Genomic DNA, 14,166 nt, shown 5'->3' with positions numbered 1-14,166 from the left:
CTGAGTCACCGTTATGATTTCACTGAGAAAGTTCGTGGCATCGCCGTGGAGTTCCAGGTGCAATAAATATTGGGGGGACAGGTGGATAAAAAGAAGGACAAACAGCAGTAGTAACGATAAGTGTGATTAGCACCGAAATTAATAAATAGACGTATCTGCCTGTAGGAGCACGGACTGTCTTTGGGAACAGTGATGGCCCGGGAGGAAGGGAAGGGGATTACACGTTCAAGTGTAGAAAAGGAGATTTAACTTTCGTTGTTCACCCTTTTGAAGTACTTCGATTTGTTACTGCGTTCATTTAAAATACTTAAAAAAAAATGTATAGACTGCCAGTACTCTCCCACCAAAGGCTACCAGGAGCACACTGTAGTCAAATAAAATTGGGTTTACTGACCCTTAGCAAATGAGGAGAACACAGCCCATGGGCAAGTGTGCAGAGTTTCAGAAACAGAGTATTAGAAAGGCTTTATCGGATCGGGCTTGTGTCAGGTGACGTTGAAGAGTACTCAGGGATGCAAGGCTTCGCTCTGGATTGGATACTGGGGTAATTCTGCGACTGGCATCTTAAGCATAAGTATGTCGAAGGAGAGAGAGAAGAGCAAAGTTACAGGGACTGTTGACAAAGCAGCCGCTCTCACTCGTTATCCAGGATGGAGGACGGACGTTCAGATCTTTGTGGTTTGGACAATAATTTGTCCACGTTCAGACATGATTACAGAGTGACCTTGTTTTTGTCGTTATCCACCAAGTGAACAGTGTGGGCCTGTTGGATGTCAATAGCCGCCAGAATTGTTGTTTCACCGAACACCCTGGCCTGGCTGGGAGGCCAGCCCATCAGTACCAGGGCCGGTTGATCATTCCAGGACGGCTCCAGGCGGCCGGGGGCTGCTCCTGTCTTTCTCGGCACCTTTCAAACTAAAGGGTACAGATATCAGTTCAATTCGTTGTATTTACTCTACTGTCTGAGTATTATAGAAATCGAGCTAATTTTTTTAGGGGCGCCTGGGTGGCATAGTGGTTGAGCGTCTGCCTTCGGCTCAGGGTGTGATCCCGGCGTTGTGGGATCGAGCCCCCCATCAGGCTCCTCCACTATGAGCCTGCTTCTTCCTCTCCCACTCCCCTGCTTGTGTTCCCTCTCTCGCTGGCTGTCTCTATGTCTGTCGAATAAATAAATAAAATCTTTAAAAAAATAAAAGAAATCGAGCTAATTTTTTTAAAAATACGGATTCAACACTAAGTAAGGATCGCTTCCGCCACTTTTAGTGAGATACCAGAAAGCTTTAATACAATATGTTCTAACCCCTGAGCTGGGGCACGTCCCTGAGGATGGGGCCACTGTGGGCTGGCAGAGATGGCCAGGCGAAGTCACGTGGGCAGAAGCTAGTGTCAGCTCCACAGATGTGGTCTGCTCGGGTTGCTATCACAAAATGCCATCGACTGGGTAGCTTAGCAATAGCCACCGATTTCTCACAGTTCTGGAGGCTCAGAATCTGAGATCAGGGGGCCAGCCTAGTCCAGTTGTGGTAAGAGCACTTTTCCTGGTCTGCAGACGGCCATTTTCTCGCTGGATCCTCACATGGTAGAGAGAGAGCAAAATCTCACGTCGCTTTTATAAGAGCATTCATTCCATCATGAAGGCCCCACTCTCACATCCTCATCGAACCCAAATTACAAAGTCCCCATCTCTAAGTGCCATCCTATTAGGGATTCGGGTTTCAATGTATGAATTTGGGGGGTACATAGACTTTCTTTTTTTTATTTTTTATGTTTTTCTAAAGATTTTATTTATTTATTTGACAGAGAGAGACAGCCAGTGAGAGAGGGAACACAAGCAGGGGGAGTGGGAGAGGAAGAAGCAGGCTCCCAGGGGAGGAGCCTGATGTGGGGCTTGATCCCATAACGCCGGGATCACGCCCTGAGCCGAAGGCAGACGCTTAAGGACTGCGCCACCCAGGCGCCCCAGGGGGTACATAGACTTTCAATCCACAGCACTCTCTATTCAAATCCAGGAGCCCCTGCCCTAGAAAAGAGAACTTCTTAGGGGATCATCAGTGTGGCAGGTAATGGGCCAAGTGAACCTGGCGAAGGACTTGCTCACAACAAGCCCAGGGTCGGGGGACCTAGCTTCTGGACCACTTCTCCTACCAGCCCAGCTCACGGTCAAGCCCCTTCCCCTCCATGGCCTTCAGTTGCCTCACCTGAAGGTGGGAATAAACCGGATCCTCCGTAGGGTCTTTTCCTTGATTCTGAGGCATAACTGCTCTCAGGGTAGGTGATGAGCCGGTTTCAACCGCTTCTGATGAAGGCAAGAGACCAGCTGCGCTGGAGACAAGCCAGCAGATCTGGCAGGAGAAACGCAGCTTCCGTGACCAGTAAGTGGGCTTAGATCTTATGGACGCTCGGAGGGCTGCACCTCCCCACACAGGCATCAGTTCTTAACCCCCAGCAAACGAAGCAAGGCAGGAGGGGCCCTGAGCCTCCCTGAAAGGTCTGACATGGAGTTAGCTGATAAACTTCAGGAGGACAGGGAAGAGCAGAAAGAAGATAGAAGAGGATTCTGGAAATGGCTCCATCTGATTTGGGCTGCTGGGATTGGTTTCAAAGTTAGGTGGAGGCGGGTGATGGTTTCTTTGGCTTGGGATCCCATACCCCCTCCTTCTGCCCGTTGAAAGAAATTCTCCAGGTGTGGGCTGTGTTGTCTGTAAGCTGTTTACTCGGTCAAGGGGGCTATTTGTTTTGGATGGAAGATAGTCGGCTTCTTGGTAAAATCTGACCCAGGACATTCAAAACCTCAAATGCCTGGTGTTCCAGTTGGGCTGGCTGCTGAGGTACCCACTCATTAAACTCCAAAGCCCCACGTCTCATTCCCACACGTGCAGTGCTGCAGGTGGACAAGGACCCATCCACACCACCAGCATCTTTTGTCAACGGTCTCCAGAGGCCGGGTCACCAGAAAGGGGACACGAGGAAGCTCTGGATTCCTTCCCTCCCAGGACCTCACATTCTAAAACCCTCCTGATTTTTAGGGAGGAGTAAGGGGAGTTTTAAAGTTGGGCGCCTGCCTCTCCCTCTGCCTCTGCTGCTCCCTATGTTGTGTTTGTGCTCGCTCTCTCTCTCTCTCTGTCAAATAAATAAGGGAAATCTTTAAAGAAAAAACTTTTTAAAGAAAACATGTTTTTAAAAAATGATCAGCAAAGGAAGTCATTATACCCACTGGGATTTACGAGGACCCTCCCTGCATGGAGAACAGCATCTTTTGGTCTTCAAGGGCTAAAGGGACAGAAACTCCAAACTTGAGTCCAGACCCCCAGGGCACACAATAGCCCAGACGGGCACAGCAACTTCAGTCCCCCGACACAGTGTCCCAGCCCCATAGGTGAGGAAGCCCGAGAGCACCTGTGGCTCTTTTCCTCTATTTCTATCCTACTCCCCATCTTTCATTTATTCTGGCATTCAGCTAATGTTTCCCCTGCTGTCCAATTGCCAAGGGAACCATTTGCTTTAGATGAAAGGACAGTTCATCTTCTTGGTAAGATCTGGTGCAAGAGCTTCACGGTGAAGTCAGTTGTGCCAAGCAGAGCCCTGGGCATTCACCCATGTTTGTCCTCACCTCACCCCCACAGATTCCAGCCTCCACAGAACCTCCAGCCCTCCACGCTGCCTCCGGCCACCCTGGGACAACCCCTTCTTCTCCAATGCAGCACCGGGACCCTCAAGCTGTGCTCCCACCCGTGAGCCCAGCTCCACAGACACAGCCAGAGATGTTCAGTGGGACAAGGGACCCACCGCCAGAGTGGTCTGGAAAGTAAATAAGAAACAGCTGGCCAGGGGCGCCTGGGTGGCACAGCAGTTAAGCCCCTGCCTTCGGCTCAGGGCGTGATCCCGGCGTTCTGGGATCGAGCCCCACATCAGGCTCCTCTGCTGGGAGCCTGCTTCTTCCTCTCCCACTCCCCCTGCTTGTGTTCTCTCTCTCACTGGCTGTCTCTATCTCTGTCGGATAAATAAATAAAATCTTTAAAAAAAAAAAAAAAAGAAAGAAACAGCTGGCCCAAGGACTGCAGCTTGTGCCACTTCTCACGCCCATGGGGCCACAACATCCAAACAAGGTCGGGTGCCCTCATGACTCATCGTAACGCAGAGAATCCTCAGACTGGATTGCCAGCACCTCGCAGCATCATAATCCTTACCTGCGGCCGTCCCCGGACACCCTAGAATTCCCCATTGCCCTGATACTGTTTTCCAGATCTTTCTTTGGGAATCAGAGATGAAGGGCTTAACTTGAAATGTATAAATAGAGACAACATGCTCCTAGGTGGAGAGTCAGATATTCCAAGTCCCCGGTCCCAGAGGCTAAGGATCTCTCTCCCACAGCTGGGGGAGCTAGAGGCCAAGTGCGCCCACTCACTGCCTTCTCCCGCTAACCCGGCTCCATTTCCTGCTCTCCGTCCTCCCCAGTCCCTCAAACACGAATACCCCAAGCCCATAGAAACCCTCTGATGTGCCCAGTTTGGTGGTAGTGGTGGTGGTTTCTTTTTTCATTTCTCGGCCCAGGTCAAAGCGTTTGAGTATTGCCCAAGGCCTGCTGGGAGCGAAGTAAATACTGCGGTTATTTATCCCAAGGAAGCACTTCTGCTGGGGTACCATGACCTATAGCCCCTGGCTGGAAACTTGGCCTGAGGACCACAGGGGGACTGGGGGACTCAAAGAGTCTGACCCGGGTTCTCACCCCACCTGGCCCGGAGCCCTTGTCCACTTGTGAGGCCATCAGGCAGGAATAGCCTGGGGGCAGAGCACATGGGCCTGTCCCTCTCCTGCCCCCACACCCCTTCTGTTCTGGGCGTGCCCTGGGCCCAGGGTGGGCTTTTCTGGACACTTCTCAACAGAGGAAGGGGCGAGGGCCATAAATGCAGTGCAAGCCGTCCCTGCACGCCCCAGCTTGTTCACCTGCTCTCTCTCCCAGCCCCTCCTCCTTCTGAGGTCAGTCCCACTCCAGCAGGGACACACACGTGCTCGCACAAAAACACAGCACGGATGGCCGGCACACCAAATCTCCCTCTGGGCAGCGCTCCATTGCAAGCAAAGTCCTCTTCTCCCTGGGCCTCGACTCCTTGCCTCCAGTGCTGGGTCCAGAACTAGGGCCTTCCTTCCCAGTGCCACACCCTCACCCCCCCCTCCCAGGCTCTCATCCTGGGAGGGGGTGGGCTCGGCAGCCCCTGCCCCACTCTCAGGCTGCTCTCTTCCCTTGGGGGTCCACTCTGGGTGCCCGGCTTGCCCGGCCACTTCCCTCACTGTCTCTCCCTGCACTCTGCCCTCACAAAGTGTAGGAGGAGGTCATGGAGCTGAGATACCATAACAAGGCTCTGCCCACTGCCTTGGCCCTTCTAGAGCTGTGGGAGCCTCCAGTGGGTCACCTCTCTAGGCCTGGCCTTCTTACCTGTAGAATCCTGTCCTGCTCTGCCTGTCTGCATCTCCCCCCCACACCTGGCTGCCCAAGTCCCCCACTTTCCCCAACTACTCCCCAAGACCGACGCCATCAGTCCGAGCTTTATGCTCTTGGTTTACTGTCATATTCTGATGCCTCACCTCGGACCCCCCCATCAGGCCACTTCAGGTAGCCTCCTAAACCCTGCACCTGTGGCCTAGACAAGTCCCAACCCTAGGGAGACCTCACTGTCCCCATTTCTGCCACAGAGTTCCTAAAGCCCTTGGAATTTCCTAAGTGATAAGAGTGATAAAGGTGTCCTTTTATTTTATTTTATTTATTTATTTGAGAGACAGTGGGATCACAAACGGAGCGGGGGGGGAGAGGCAGAGGGAGAGGGAGAAGCAGACTCCCCACTGAGCAGGGACCCCCCCCCACGTGGGGCTCGATCCCAGGACCCCGGGATCACGACCTGAGCTGAAGGCAGACGCTTAATCGACCGAACCACCCCAGGGGTCCCTAAACTGGAAATCTAGTAAGAAAAATGTTTCTCTGAGTTCTGTGAGCCACTCCGGCAAACTCCTCAAACCCAGGGGGAGGTCGTTGGACTCCCCAAGCTCTCTCAGAGCACAGCTGACAATAGGGTCTTGTGCTTAGCAAGTGGAGTAGGGCTGGTCTTGGAGAACTGAGCCCTTCACCTCTGGGGTTTCGCCCTGTCTCCAGGCAGATGGTGTCCGAAGTCAGCTGAATTGTAAGACACCCAGCTGCTGATACACACCCACCACACCTCAGAATTAGGTCTAGAATTGTACCCCTTGCTACTCTTTGTCTTTTTTTTTTCCTGTACCTATGTACCTACTAACACACTGTATAATTTATTTTTTAACATGTTTGTTGTTCATTATACATCTCCCCCACAAGCGTGTAAACTCTGCAGGGAAATAATCTTTGGTTTGTTCACAGTTGCCCTCTGAGTTCCTAGAACAGTGGCTGGCATAGAGTGGTACTCACTCAATTTACTGAATGAGTAAATACACTTATTAATTTATCTGTAAAGATTTTATTTATTTATTTATTTATTTATTTATTTGAGAGAGAGAGAGCAAGAGAGAGCAGGGGGCAGAGCAGAGGGAAAGGGGCAAGTAGACTGCACTGAGCCCGGAGCTGGACGTGGGGCTTGATCTCACAACCCCAAGACCATGACGTGAGCCAACATCACGAGCTGGACACTCAACCAACTGAACCACCCAGGTGCCCCATTTCTGCCTCATTTACTGATGAGTGTTTTAAACCCCTGTTCTCCTACCACAAGGAAGGAACTTAAGAGAGGTTGGGTCTGTTTTTACATTTGGGTTCTCCAGGGTGCCTGGCCCAACACACGGTTTGCAGTAGGGAACAGTAACTGTTTTTGTAATTGAATTAATCTCAAGACAAAGACCCATATGCCCAAGAGGGCCAGAGCGGGGGCACTGGTGAGCAGTTTCAGTGAGGTGAAAGCCAGAGGTCAGCTGGAAGCCTTGGCTCAGGTCCTCCCTTGGGACCAATTCCGGGTGAGACTTATGGATAGCACGAGAGGAAGAGAGGTGTTCTCAGGGCCACTGTTACTCCCGGAGTCTGCCGGGCCTGGGACATGCACACACAGAAGGATGGTGTCCTCGAACTTGACAACAGAAAGGGCCTTTACCAAGAGGAGACAACCTTGAGAACTTTACACTGACTTATCTCTTTTGTGTCAATTAGAAGTTCTCAGCCTGGAATGGTATGCAAGATTTGGTGGGGTATGCAAGATTTTTTCTTCAGGGGCTCAAAGGTCTGTGTGGCCCAGAAAACATTAAGAACCGCTAGCCTCTAGAATCCCAGGGGGAATCCCAGAATCCTTCCCCCCACCACCACCTTGCTCAGCCGCCACCAGGCTGCTCCGAGAACGGAGCAGAGCCTTCTGTGAACACTCAGTGGCCACCGCCATGGGTCCGTGAATGGGCTCAGGGCAGCAGAAGGCAGAAGGCAGGAGAGGCCTGTCCTCAGCCTCATTCCCCTTGGCTCTCCCCTTACCAGGAGTTTCCAGGCTTGAGGAGAAATTGGAGTTTATTTTAGGAAAGAAATGTTTAAAGCACTAGTGGCAGAGAGAAGGAGCCGGATCCTTCATGGGCCTGAGTCCCTGCTCCTGTCCCTTATGGCTCCTCCAAAGTGCCAGCCCCATGAACTCAGAGCCCCACATCAAGAACCCACATGTTGGTTGGATCACAGCAGCTGAATCAACAGTGGAAGCAACAGATGAGAACCCTGGGGGCTCCTGCCTCAAGCCGGGCATGAACAAGCCCCCGCGGTTGATTGTCTGGCAGAGTTTCAGACTTTATCCCCTAACCTTAAATGATCTCCCAGCCCACCCGCCCCCAGGCTCCTAAGCCTAGACCCACAGCTCAGGGCCGCCTCAGCCCCATCAGAGCCGAGAGGAGAAGCCCCCCACCACGATGTTCTCGCCGGTGATGTAGCTGGCGTCCGGAGAGCACAGGAAGGACACGATGCCTGCACAGTCCTCGGGCTGCCCTAACCTGCACAGGACAGAACACATGTCAGGGATCTCGGACTCTGCTGCAAGGAGGGACAGGGCAGACTCAGCGGGACTACTTGCAGCCCGAAGGGCTCTGTGGAACCCGGACTTCAGCTAAAGGAATGGCCAGTACACAGGGAGGGGTGGACTTGTGACACAGGTCAGCCACCCTTCCCCAGCTGTACCCAGATTACCAAGGCTCCACACCCCACTTACCTCTGCACTTGGTGCTGTCTCTTGAAATTGTTCCAGTAAAGCTCATCCTGGTGTATCTGGGCAAAGGGAAGACACAAGAGAGTCAGTGCCGCTGAAGCAAGGAGATGGGCAGGGCCCCAGATGATCCCAGGGCAGATTTGCCTTTCTCGGGGCTGATAGGCTGAGTCACGGCTGAATTTGAAGGACAATGAGGACTTCAGCTATTAGGGACACTGATCTGAGGCTTATCCCTTAATCACTGGGGAGGTTTCCACTGAACCTGGCTGCGAAATGGGGGACACGCCCCGGTCCTCACCACTTTGCTAAAGTTGGTCTTGATTATTCCTGGAACCAGGCAGTTCACCCGGATGCCCTTGGGGGCTAGCTCCAATGACAGCGTCCTGGTGAGGCCCAGAATGGCCGTCTTGCTGATATTGTAGGGACCCAGCTTCTGGAAAGGGAATCAAGACAATGATTAGGATATGGGGAGGCAGGGGCGCCTGGGTGGCTCACTCAGTTAAGCGTTTGACTCTTGATTTCGGCTCAGGTCGTGGCCTCAGGGTCGTGAGATGGAGCCCCACCATCGGGCCCGAATCATCCATCGGCTTGAGGCTCAGCAGGCAGTCTGCTTGGGAATCTTTCCCTCTCCTTCTGCCCCCTCCTCAAATAAATAAATCTTTAAAAGAAGAAGAAGAAGAAGAAGAAGAAGAAGAAGAAGAAGAAGAAGCAGCTACGAGGAAGCAGAGGAAAGTATCTGTTGGATTTCTCATCAGTTGGCTGATCCCACCCCTGGCCCAAGCGCAGAGCTCAGACACACTCTCCCCAGCCTGGTCTGAGAACAGAAGCTGCATCCGAGGGACCCAGCAGCCGCATGGGCATCAGCTCAACCTCGGGCAGCAGGAGTGAGGTGGGGGTCTGTGCCAGGCATTGTCCCTGTGGCGTTCTGGGGACCCCTTCCCCTAATCCTACCAAGGGCACACGAGCAAGCACTCACCACTTGGGGTATGTAGGCTGCAACGGAGGAGACCAGGATGACCGATCCCATCCTGCGAGGAGACAAACACGAGAGGAGACAGGAAGCCATCAACTTAGCAAGGATTGAGGTGCTACTATTATTTTAAAAAGATATAAAACTTAGAATGACACCATTTTAATTATTATAGTCATGGAATAATGCACTGCTCACAGCGGCAACGCAGTTCGTGTTATTATCTCCACTTCAGAGCTGAGCAAACAGGCTCAGCTGGGTTTAGCCGCACAGCTAGGAGTGGCAGAGCTGGGACTCCAACCCTATCTCTCTGACCCAGCGCCCACGCTCCGACCATGACCCTCTCTGCCTCTCCCTGGGGACGCGATGAGCAGAAAGCCAGCTGCTTGGGGAAGGGTGCAGAGTGGGCTTGGTGAAGAGGCCCCCAGCGCTGACAGTGAGTGCCTTCCAACGATGGGCCACCTCTGAGAAGCAGATGGGGCGGGAGGAGACATGAAATGAGAATCAGTGACTTTTTCTTATATCCCCTACAGTCCCGGGCCAGTTCCTAAAGGGTACGTCTGCACAGCTGCACGCAGGAGCCTGAGGAGCCAGCGATGGCCTGTCGGAGGTGGCCACCTAGGTCCCTGACACGAGACCCATGAGGCTAAGTATGGAGTACAGTCAAATATGCAGGATCTGGAAAAACAGGCAGGCTCCCTGGAGGCTGAGAAGCAGGGAGGGAGGAGGGGTCTGGGATGGGCTTCTCCCCAGGGGAGCAATGGGGCAGACCCTGTCCTGGATTGCAAACTGGAGACAAGGCACTGTCCAGCAGTAAGCGAACCAGAGTGGAGGGTGTGAATGGTCTGCCCACGAGGCTAAGGAGCTAACACCCAGCCCTTTCCCAAACCTGCTGATGTGAAGGCCCACGAGAGCCCGCCTGAGCCCCAGGAACACCACCCCAATTCTGCAGCCAAGAATTAGAAGCTGTGGCTGTACAAAGGGTGAGGCAGGACAGAGGGAGGGGGATGGGGAGACCCAGGGACACCTCTTTTGTCCTCCCCTCCCAGCCGGGCCCCTATGTTCTCTTGAGCCGACTCCCCATCAGTCCCCACCCCCCACCCTGCAACCTACCCCCTGTTCTCCATGTGGGGCAGCAGCTGGCTCAGCAGTAGGGCCGGGGACTTCACATTCACGCTCAGGATCTGAAATCAGATCAGAGGCAGGGGGGAGGGCAGAGAGATGCCGTCAGCCCTCAGCTCAGGGCCCGTTCTCGTAAGACACTTGGAGTCCTATCATTTGCGCTGCAAACCCACATGCGTGCAGATCTGAGATTCATTTCCCTTCTGATCAGGATAAGAGGGGCATCCCACCCGCTAATGGTTTAACAGGCAGGCAGGCTAAGTGACAGGCCTGTGAGCAGAGTCCTGAAAATGTGAACTCTTCCAGACTGGGGTGAAGGAGGGAAATGTTCAGGCCTTTTTGAGAAAATGGACTAGGTGCTGGCCGTGCAGACAGAAGCTCTAAGCAGAGGCCCCTGGAAAAAGACTGAAAGTAGAACCGATGGAGGGAAAGGAGGTCCTGGGAGCAAAGGAGACTTCTGGAAGAGCTGTCTTTGTCTGTGTTTTGACTTGTTTGTGTCCTTGTCTTGTCCCAATAGAATTTAAGGCATTCTCACGGTGCAACAGCATAAAATAAAATGGAATGGGTATTACGTGTGAAGAAATGGAGAACAGGAAAAAGAAGTGTAGAAAGATAAGAAAAAGCCAGGGGAAGGTTGGTGCCCACGGTTCACAGCATGTGGTGAGGACTGAGCATTATTCTATTATTCGTTCACAGAAGAGCCAGCTGTGAGGGCCCCCATGCATGCCCGTTTCCTGCAGACTTGGCTCTGAGCTTTCCTGGGGCCGACACAAAGAAGGAGACAAAACGGAGCACTGCCGCCCTGGGAGGGAGCTGCCCACGCTGGTCCTGCCTGGAACTAAAACCTGGATCGGGCCTCAGACACGAGGGTCCCTGACTCGCTGTCTGGGAGCTCAGTCTGGTGGGACTGGGGACAGAGAAAAAGTCAAGAGAGGAACCGGCAGGGAAAGAGGCAGAGACTGGGGGCTAGGACAGAGCGCCAGTTGGAACTAAAGTGGCACCGGGATCCCTCCCATGCGGCAGCATCTTGGGTGAGGCCCATGTGCCCTCTGTCTCGAAGGAATGAGACTGCATATCTACAGCATTTTCACCCCGCACCCAATCATCCCCTCGGGGAAATAAATGCAAAAGGGACAGGAAGAGAAAGGAAAGCAGAAAGACTGTAGGAACTCGCTTTGAAGGCCCACAGATTGGAAAGTAGCATCGTGGCACATTCCAGGGGACGAGTGGTCAGTGCCTGTTTTTACAGTCGCTTCGGGGGGGACAGTCGAGTCTCAATGGGAGAGCACATTAGACCCCTCAGCCAGCAACCCTCAGCGGCCTCTCACCTTGTCCCACACCTCCTCACTGGCTTTCAGGGTGCTTCCCACCAGGGGGTTGACGCCTGCATTGCACACCAGAAAGTCGAGGCCCCCATAGTGCTCCAGGACCTGGGGGGAAGGGTGACACACAGGGCCATAAGTATGGACATGGCCTGAGGAGGCCTCGCCCTCCCAGCGCCGCTGCCAGGTGCACAGGGCATTGAGCCAAAGCTTGCTAATCAGATCCTGTCTCAACCAAGAATGGTCACATAGTTGGGGTGAGAACCAAACGCTGGTGAAGGCAGAAGCGCGGGGTAGGCCCAAGGACAGGCTCTGCCACCCTGAGGGCCTGGGGGGAGGAGGGTCTGTCTCCTCCAGGAATCCGTCCATGGACTTGGGATGGGGAATCCCTCCAGATTCCTCCTCAACCACAGTTCTCCAGGGTGTAGGATGGAAGCGAAGGTCCTCTCATGAAAAAGCCATTTTCCAGAAAGCCAGTATGCACGATGACGTCTGCCCCGGTAGACCATTTGGAGACGTGTTCTAGGGCCTCCCAGCCCCCAATCCGGTCCCGGCCCCACCCAGGGCTGAGCAGCATGGGAAAGGCCCTGTGTGTTCTCCTTCCTGCATCCTCTCACCCCAGGAGCCCCTTACCGTGGCCACCAGCCGCTCCCGGTCCTCGGCCTTCCCCACGTGGCACACGGTGCCCGTCACGCTCAGCCCCTCTCCCTGCAGCGCAGCCACTGCCCGGTCCACGTTCTGCTGCTTCCGGCTGCTGATAACGACATGGGCCCCATCCTGGGCCAGACGCCGGGCGATGGCAAAGCCGATCCTGCGGCAGAGATGGAGGGAACAAGACAGCCTCAGCCCCCTGCCACGACTGTCCCGAGACCCAGCCCTGGAAATCAACAAGACTGTGTCTCAATCTGAGAGCCCAAGGTCTCTCTGGAAGCCAGAGTCCTGGGGAGGGGTCAAGACCCCTAGGGCAATCAGGGCACTTACCCCTCAGTGGACCCGGTGATCACGGCTACCCGATTGGCCAGGACACCCTTTCGGTCTATCGCAGTGCTGTTCATGCGCACAGAGAGCCCAGCGCGGAAATGAAACAGGCCCCTGCGGACCCAGGCCACTGCTTGGAACATGCCTGCCGGTGCCTTTTTCCGCTTCCTGCTGAACTCGGCCCTGGAGAAAGAATCAATTTCACCTATCACGGATGCCATAGTAATGATGGTCATCTACCCTCCGCCCCTGCAGACAGACAAGGCCAGCAGCAGAGAGCCAGAGACAGTGGAGCTGGTCAGGGTGCATTTCAAACACGTGAGCCTGGGGTCAGGAAAACTCTCTATGAAAATTCTCTATTTATAAAACAGGCAAATTGGAATGTGAGACCCAACATTCGGCAGACAGGATGAGGTTCCCATACACTCCCTGAGCAAGCCCTGAGCGCTGACGACCTGTCAGAGAGCAGACCCGGGTTCTGAATGCCTGCATGCTGTCCTTGCCAGGCTGTGCTGGAGTGAAGCTCGCCGAGTGGGGGCTGGGAGGAGCCTGAGCCGGCCAGCAGCCCCACGCCAGGGCAGGGTGCAGACCCCGGCCCTCCCGACGCCCTCTGGAAGGAATGAAGTAAGCCACTGTAGGCGTGCGAGGTGTGCAGGCAGGGTGAGGACCCAGCGTGGGAGACTCAGATAGGCAGACGCTTTCCGATGAATTGGAAACACATCAGAGATGCTGGTGTAGGGGACTCTCTTTCCCCTAGACCCCAAATTTCCCAGCTCCACATCCCTGTGAGCCCGGAGGCTCCTGCCTCCCCCAGTGGGAGATTCCCATTTGCTGGCTCGGGAGCCCTGCAGGGTCCTGAATCTAGGAGTCTGATGTGTTTCCTGAGGAGGAAGGTGGGAGGGAATGGTTGCAGCAAGGGGTTATCAAGGACACTCAGGGACTTGGGATGCACTTCTCATGCAGAATAGTGCCAGGAAGCTGAAGAGATGAAGATTCTGGCGGCTCTGGGCTGAGGGGCCAGCAGACGTGCATTTTCAGGAGGCTCCGGTGGGGGCTGACTGCGCACAGACCCCCATCAGTTCCAGACCTGCTTTGGCCACTCCAACACGAGGGACTCCTCGTTACTAAGCAACCCTTGTCATACCTACCGCATCTCCCTTGTTCCTTAGCAACCAACCCTTATGTAACCCAGTTCCCTTGAGTTGGGGGTCGGTATCTATAATGATCAGGGAATGGGTGCTGGTCAGGAATTATGGAGAAATTTCAGATGAAATATCAAGCTGTATCGATGTCATGATGAAGGTAACCAAAGGCCCTGCTTTAAGAGAGACAGCCTTGGTTTCAAATTTATGTCTCTCCTGATACCACATTTCCAAAGTTACCCTTTGCAGGTCCTAGACCTCCTCGCCTTTTTGTCCTAGCTGCCGTCACTCTGCTCCCTCTCTCTTACACGCTGTCTCTCCTTTCTGCAAGGTCATATTTACAGCCTTTCAAATTGAGGGGGCGAGGGGTTTCGGTTTCTGATTGTTCTGCCTTTCCTAAACAGGACACCAGATTCTAAGCACTGTTATGACCCCTGGGGGACTTC

General features: G+C 53.8%; 1 protein-coding gene across 3 annotated transcripts; it reads right to left on the bottom strand.

The window, feature by feature from the left end:
• Window positions 1–7,862: 7,862 nt before the first annotated feature.
• On the bottom strand, window positions 7,863–12,777 carry DHRS2 (dehydrogenase/reductase 2). 3 transcript variants are annotated; one of them, XM_008710560.2, is made up of 8 exons: window positions 12,582–12,777; window positions 12,234–12,411; window positions 11,607–11,708; window positions 10,270–10,340; window positions 9,163–9,214; window positions 8,485–8,619; window positions 8,190–8,245; window positions 7,863–7,974 (listed from the first exon to the last, which is right to left on the bottom strand). In XM_008710560.2, exons 1-8 carry the CDS (start codon window positions 12,719–12,721, stop codon window positions 7,863–7,865), a joined length of 846 nt encoding a protein of 281 aa, XP_008708782.1. In that variant the 5' UTR covers window positions 12,722–12,777. The 3 variants fall into 3 exon arrangements, with proteins under 3 accessions (XP_008708782.1, XP_040476837.1, XP_008708783.2); XM_040620903.1 differs by lacking the exon at window positions 8,190–8,245 and having other exon boundaries at window positions 7,863–8,014; window positions 8,469–8,619; XM_008710561.2 differs by lacking the exon at window positions 8,190–8,245 and having other exon boundaries at window positions 7,863–8,009; window positions 8,488–8,619.
• Between the last annotated feature and the right edge of the window lie 1,389 nt (window positions 12,778–14,166).

Source organism: Ursus maritimus, unplaced genomic scaffold, assembly GCF_017311325.1.
Source record: "Ursus maritimus isolate PB19 unplaced genomic scaffold, ASM1731132v1 scaffold_36, whole genome shotgun sequence".
NCBI lineage: Eukaryota > Metazoa > Chordata > Mammalia > Carnivora > Ursidae > Ursus > Ursus maritimus.
This window is presented reverse-complemented; position numbering and strand designations above follow the sequence as displayed.

What these genes read in the sequence shown, in the direction of transcription:
- DHRS2 (XM_040620903.1), bottom strand. Translation starts at nt 12,721, where the DNA reads ATGTTCCAAGCAGTGGCCTGGGTCCGCAGGGGCCTGTTTCATTTCCGC. An exon ending in GTGAGGAGGTGTGGGACAAG is followed by an intron (nt 10,341 to 11,606) that starts GTGAGAGGCCGC and finishes ATCTGATTTCAG; the next exon opens with ATCCTGAGCGTGAATGTGAA. An exon ending in CAGCCTACATACCCCAAGTG is followed by an intron (nt 8,620 to 9,162) that starts GTGAGTGCTTGC and finishes TTCCCTTTCCAG; the next exon opens with AAGCTGGGTCCCTACAATAT.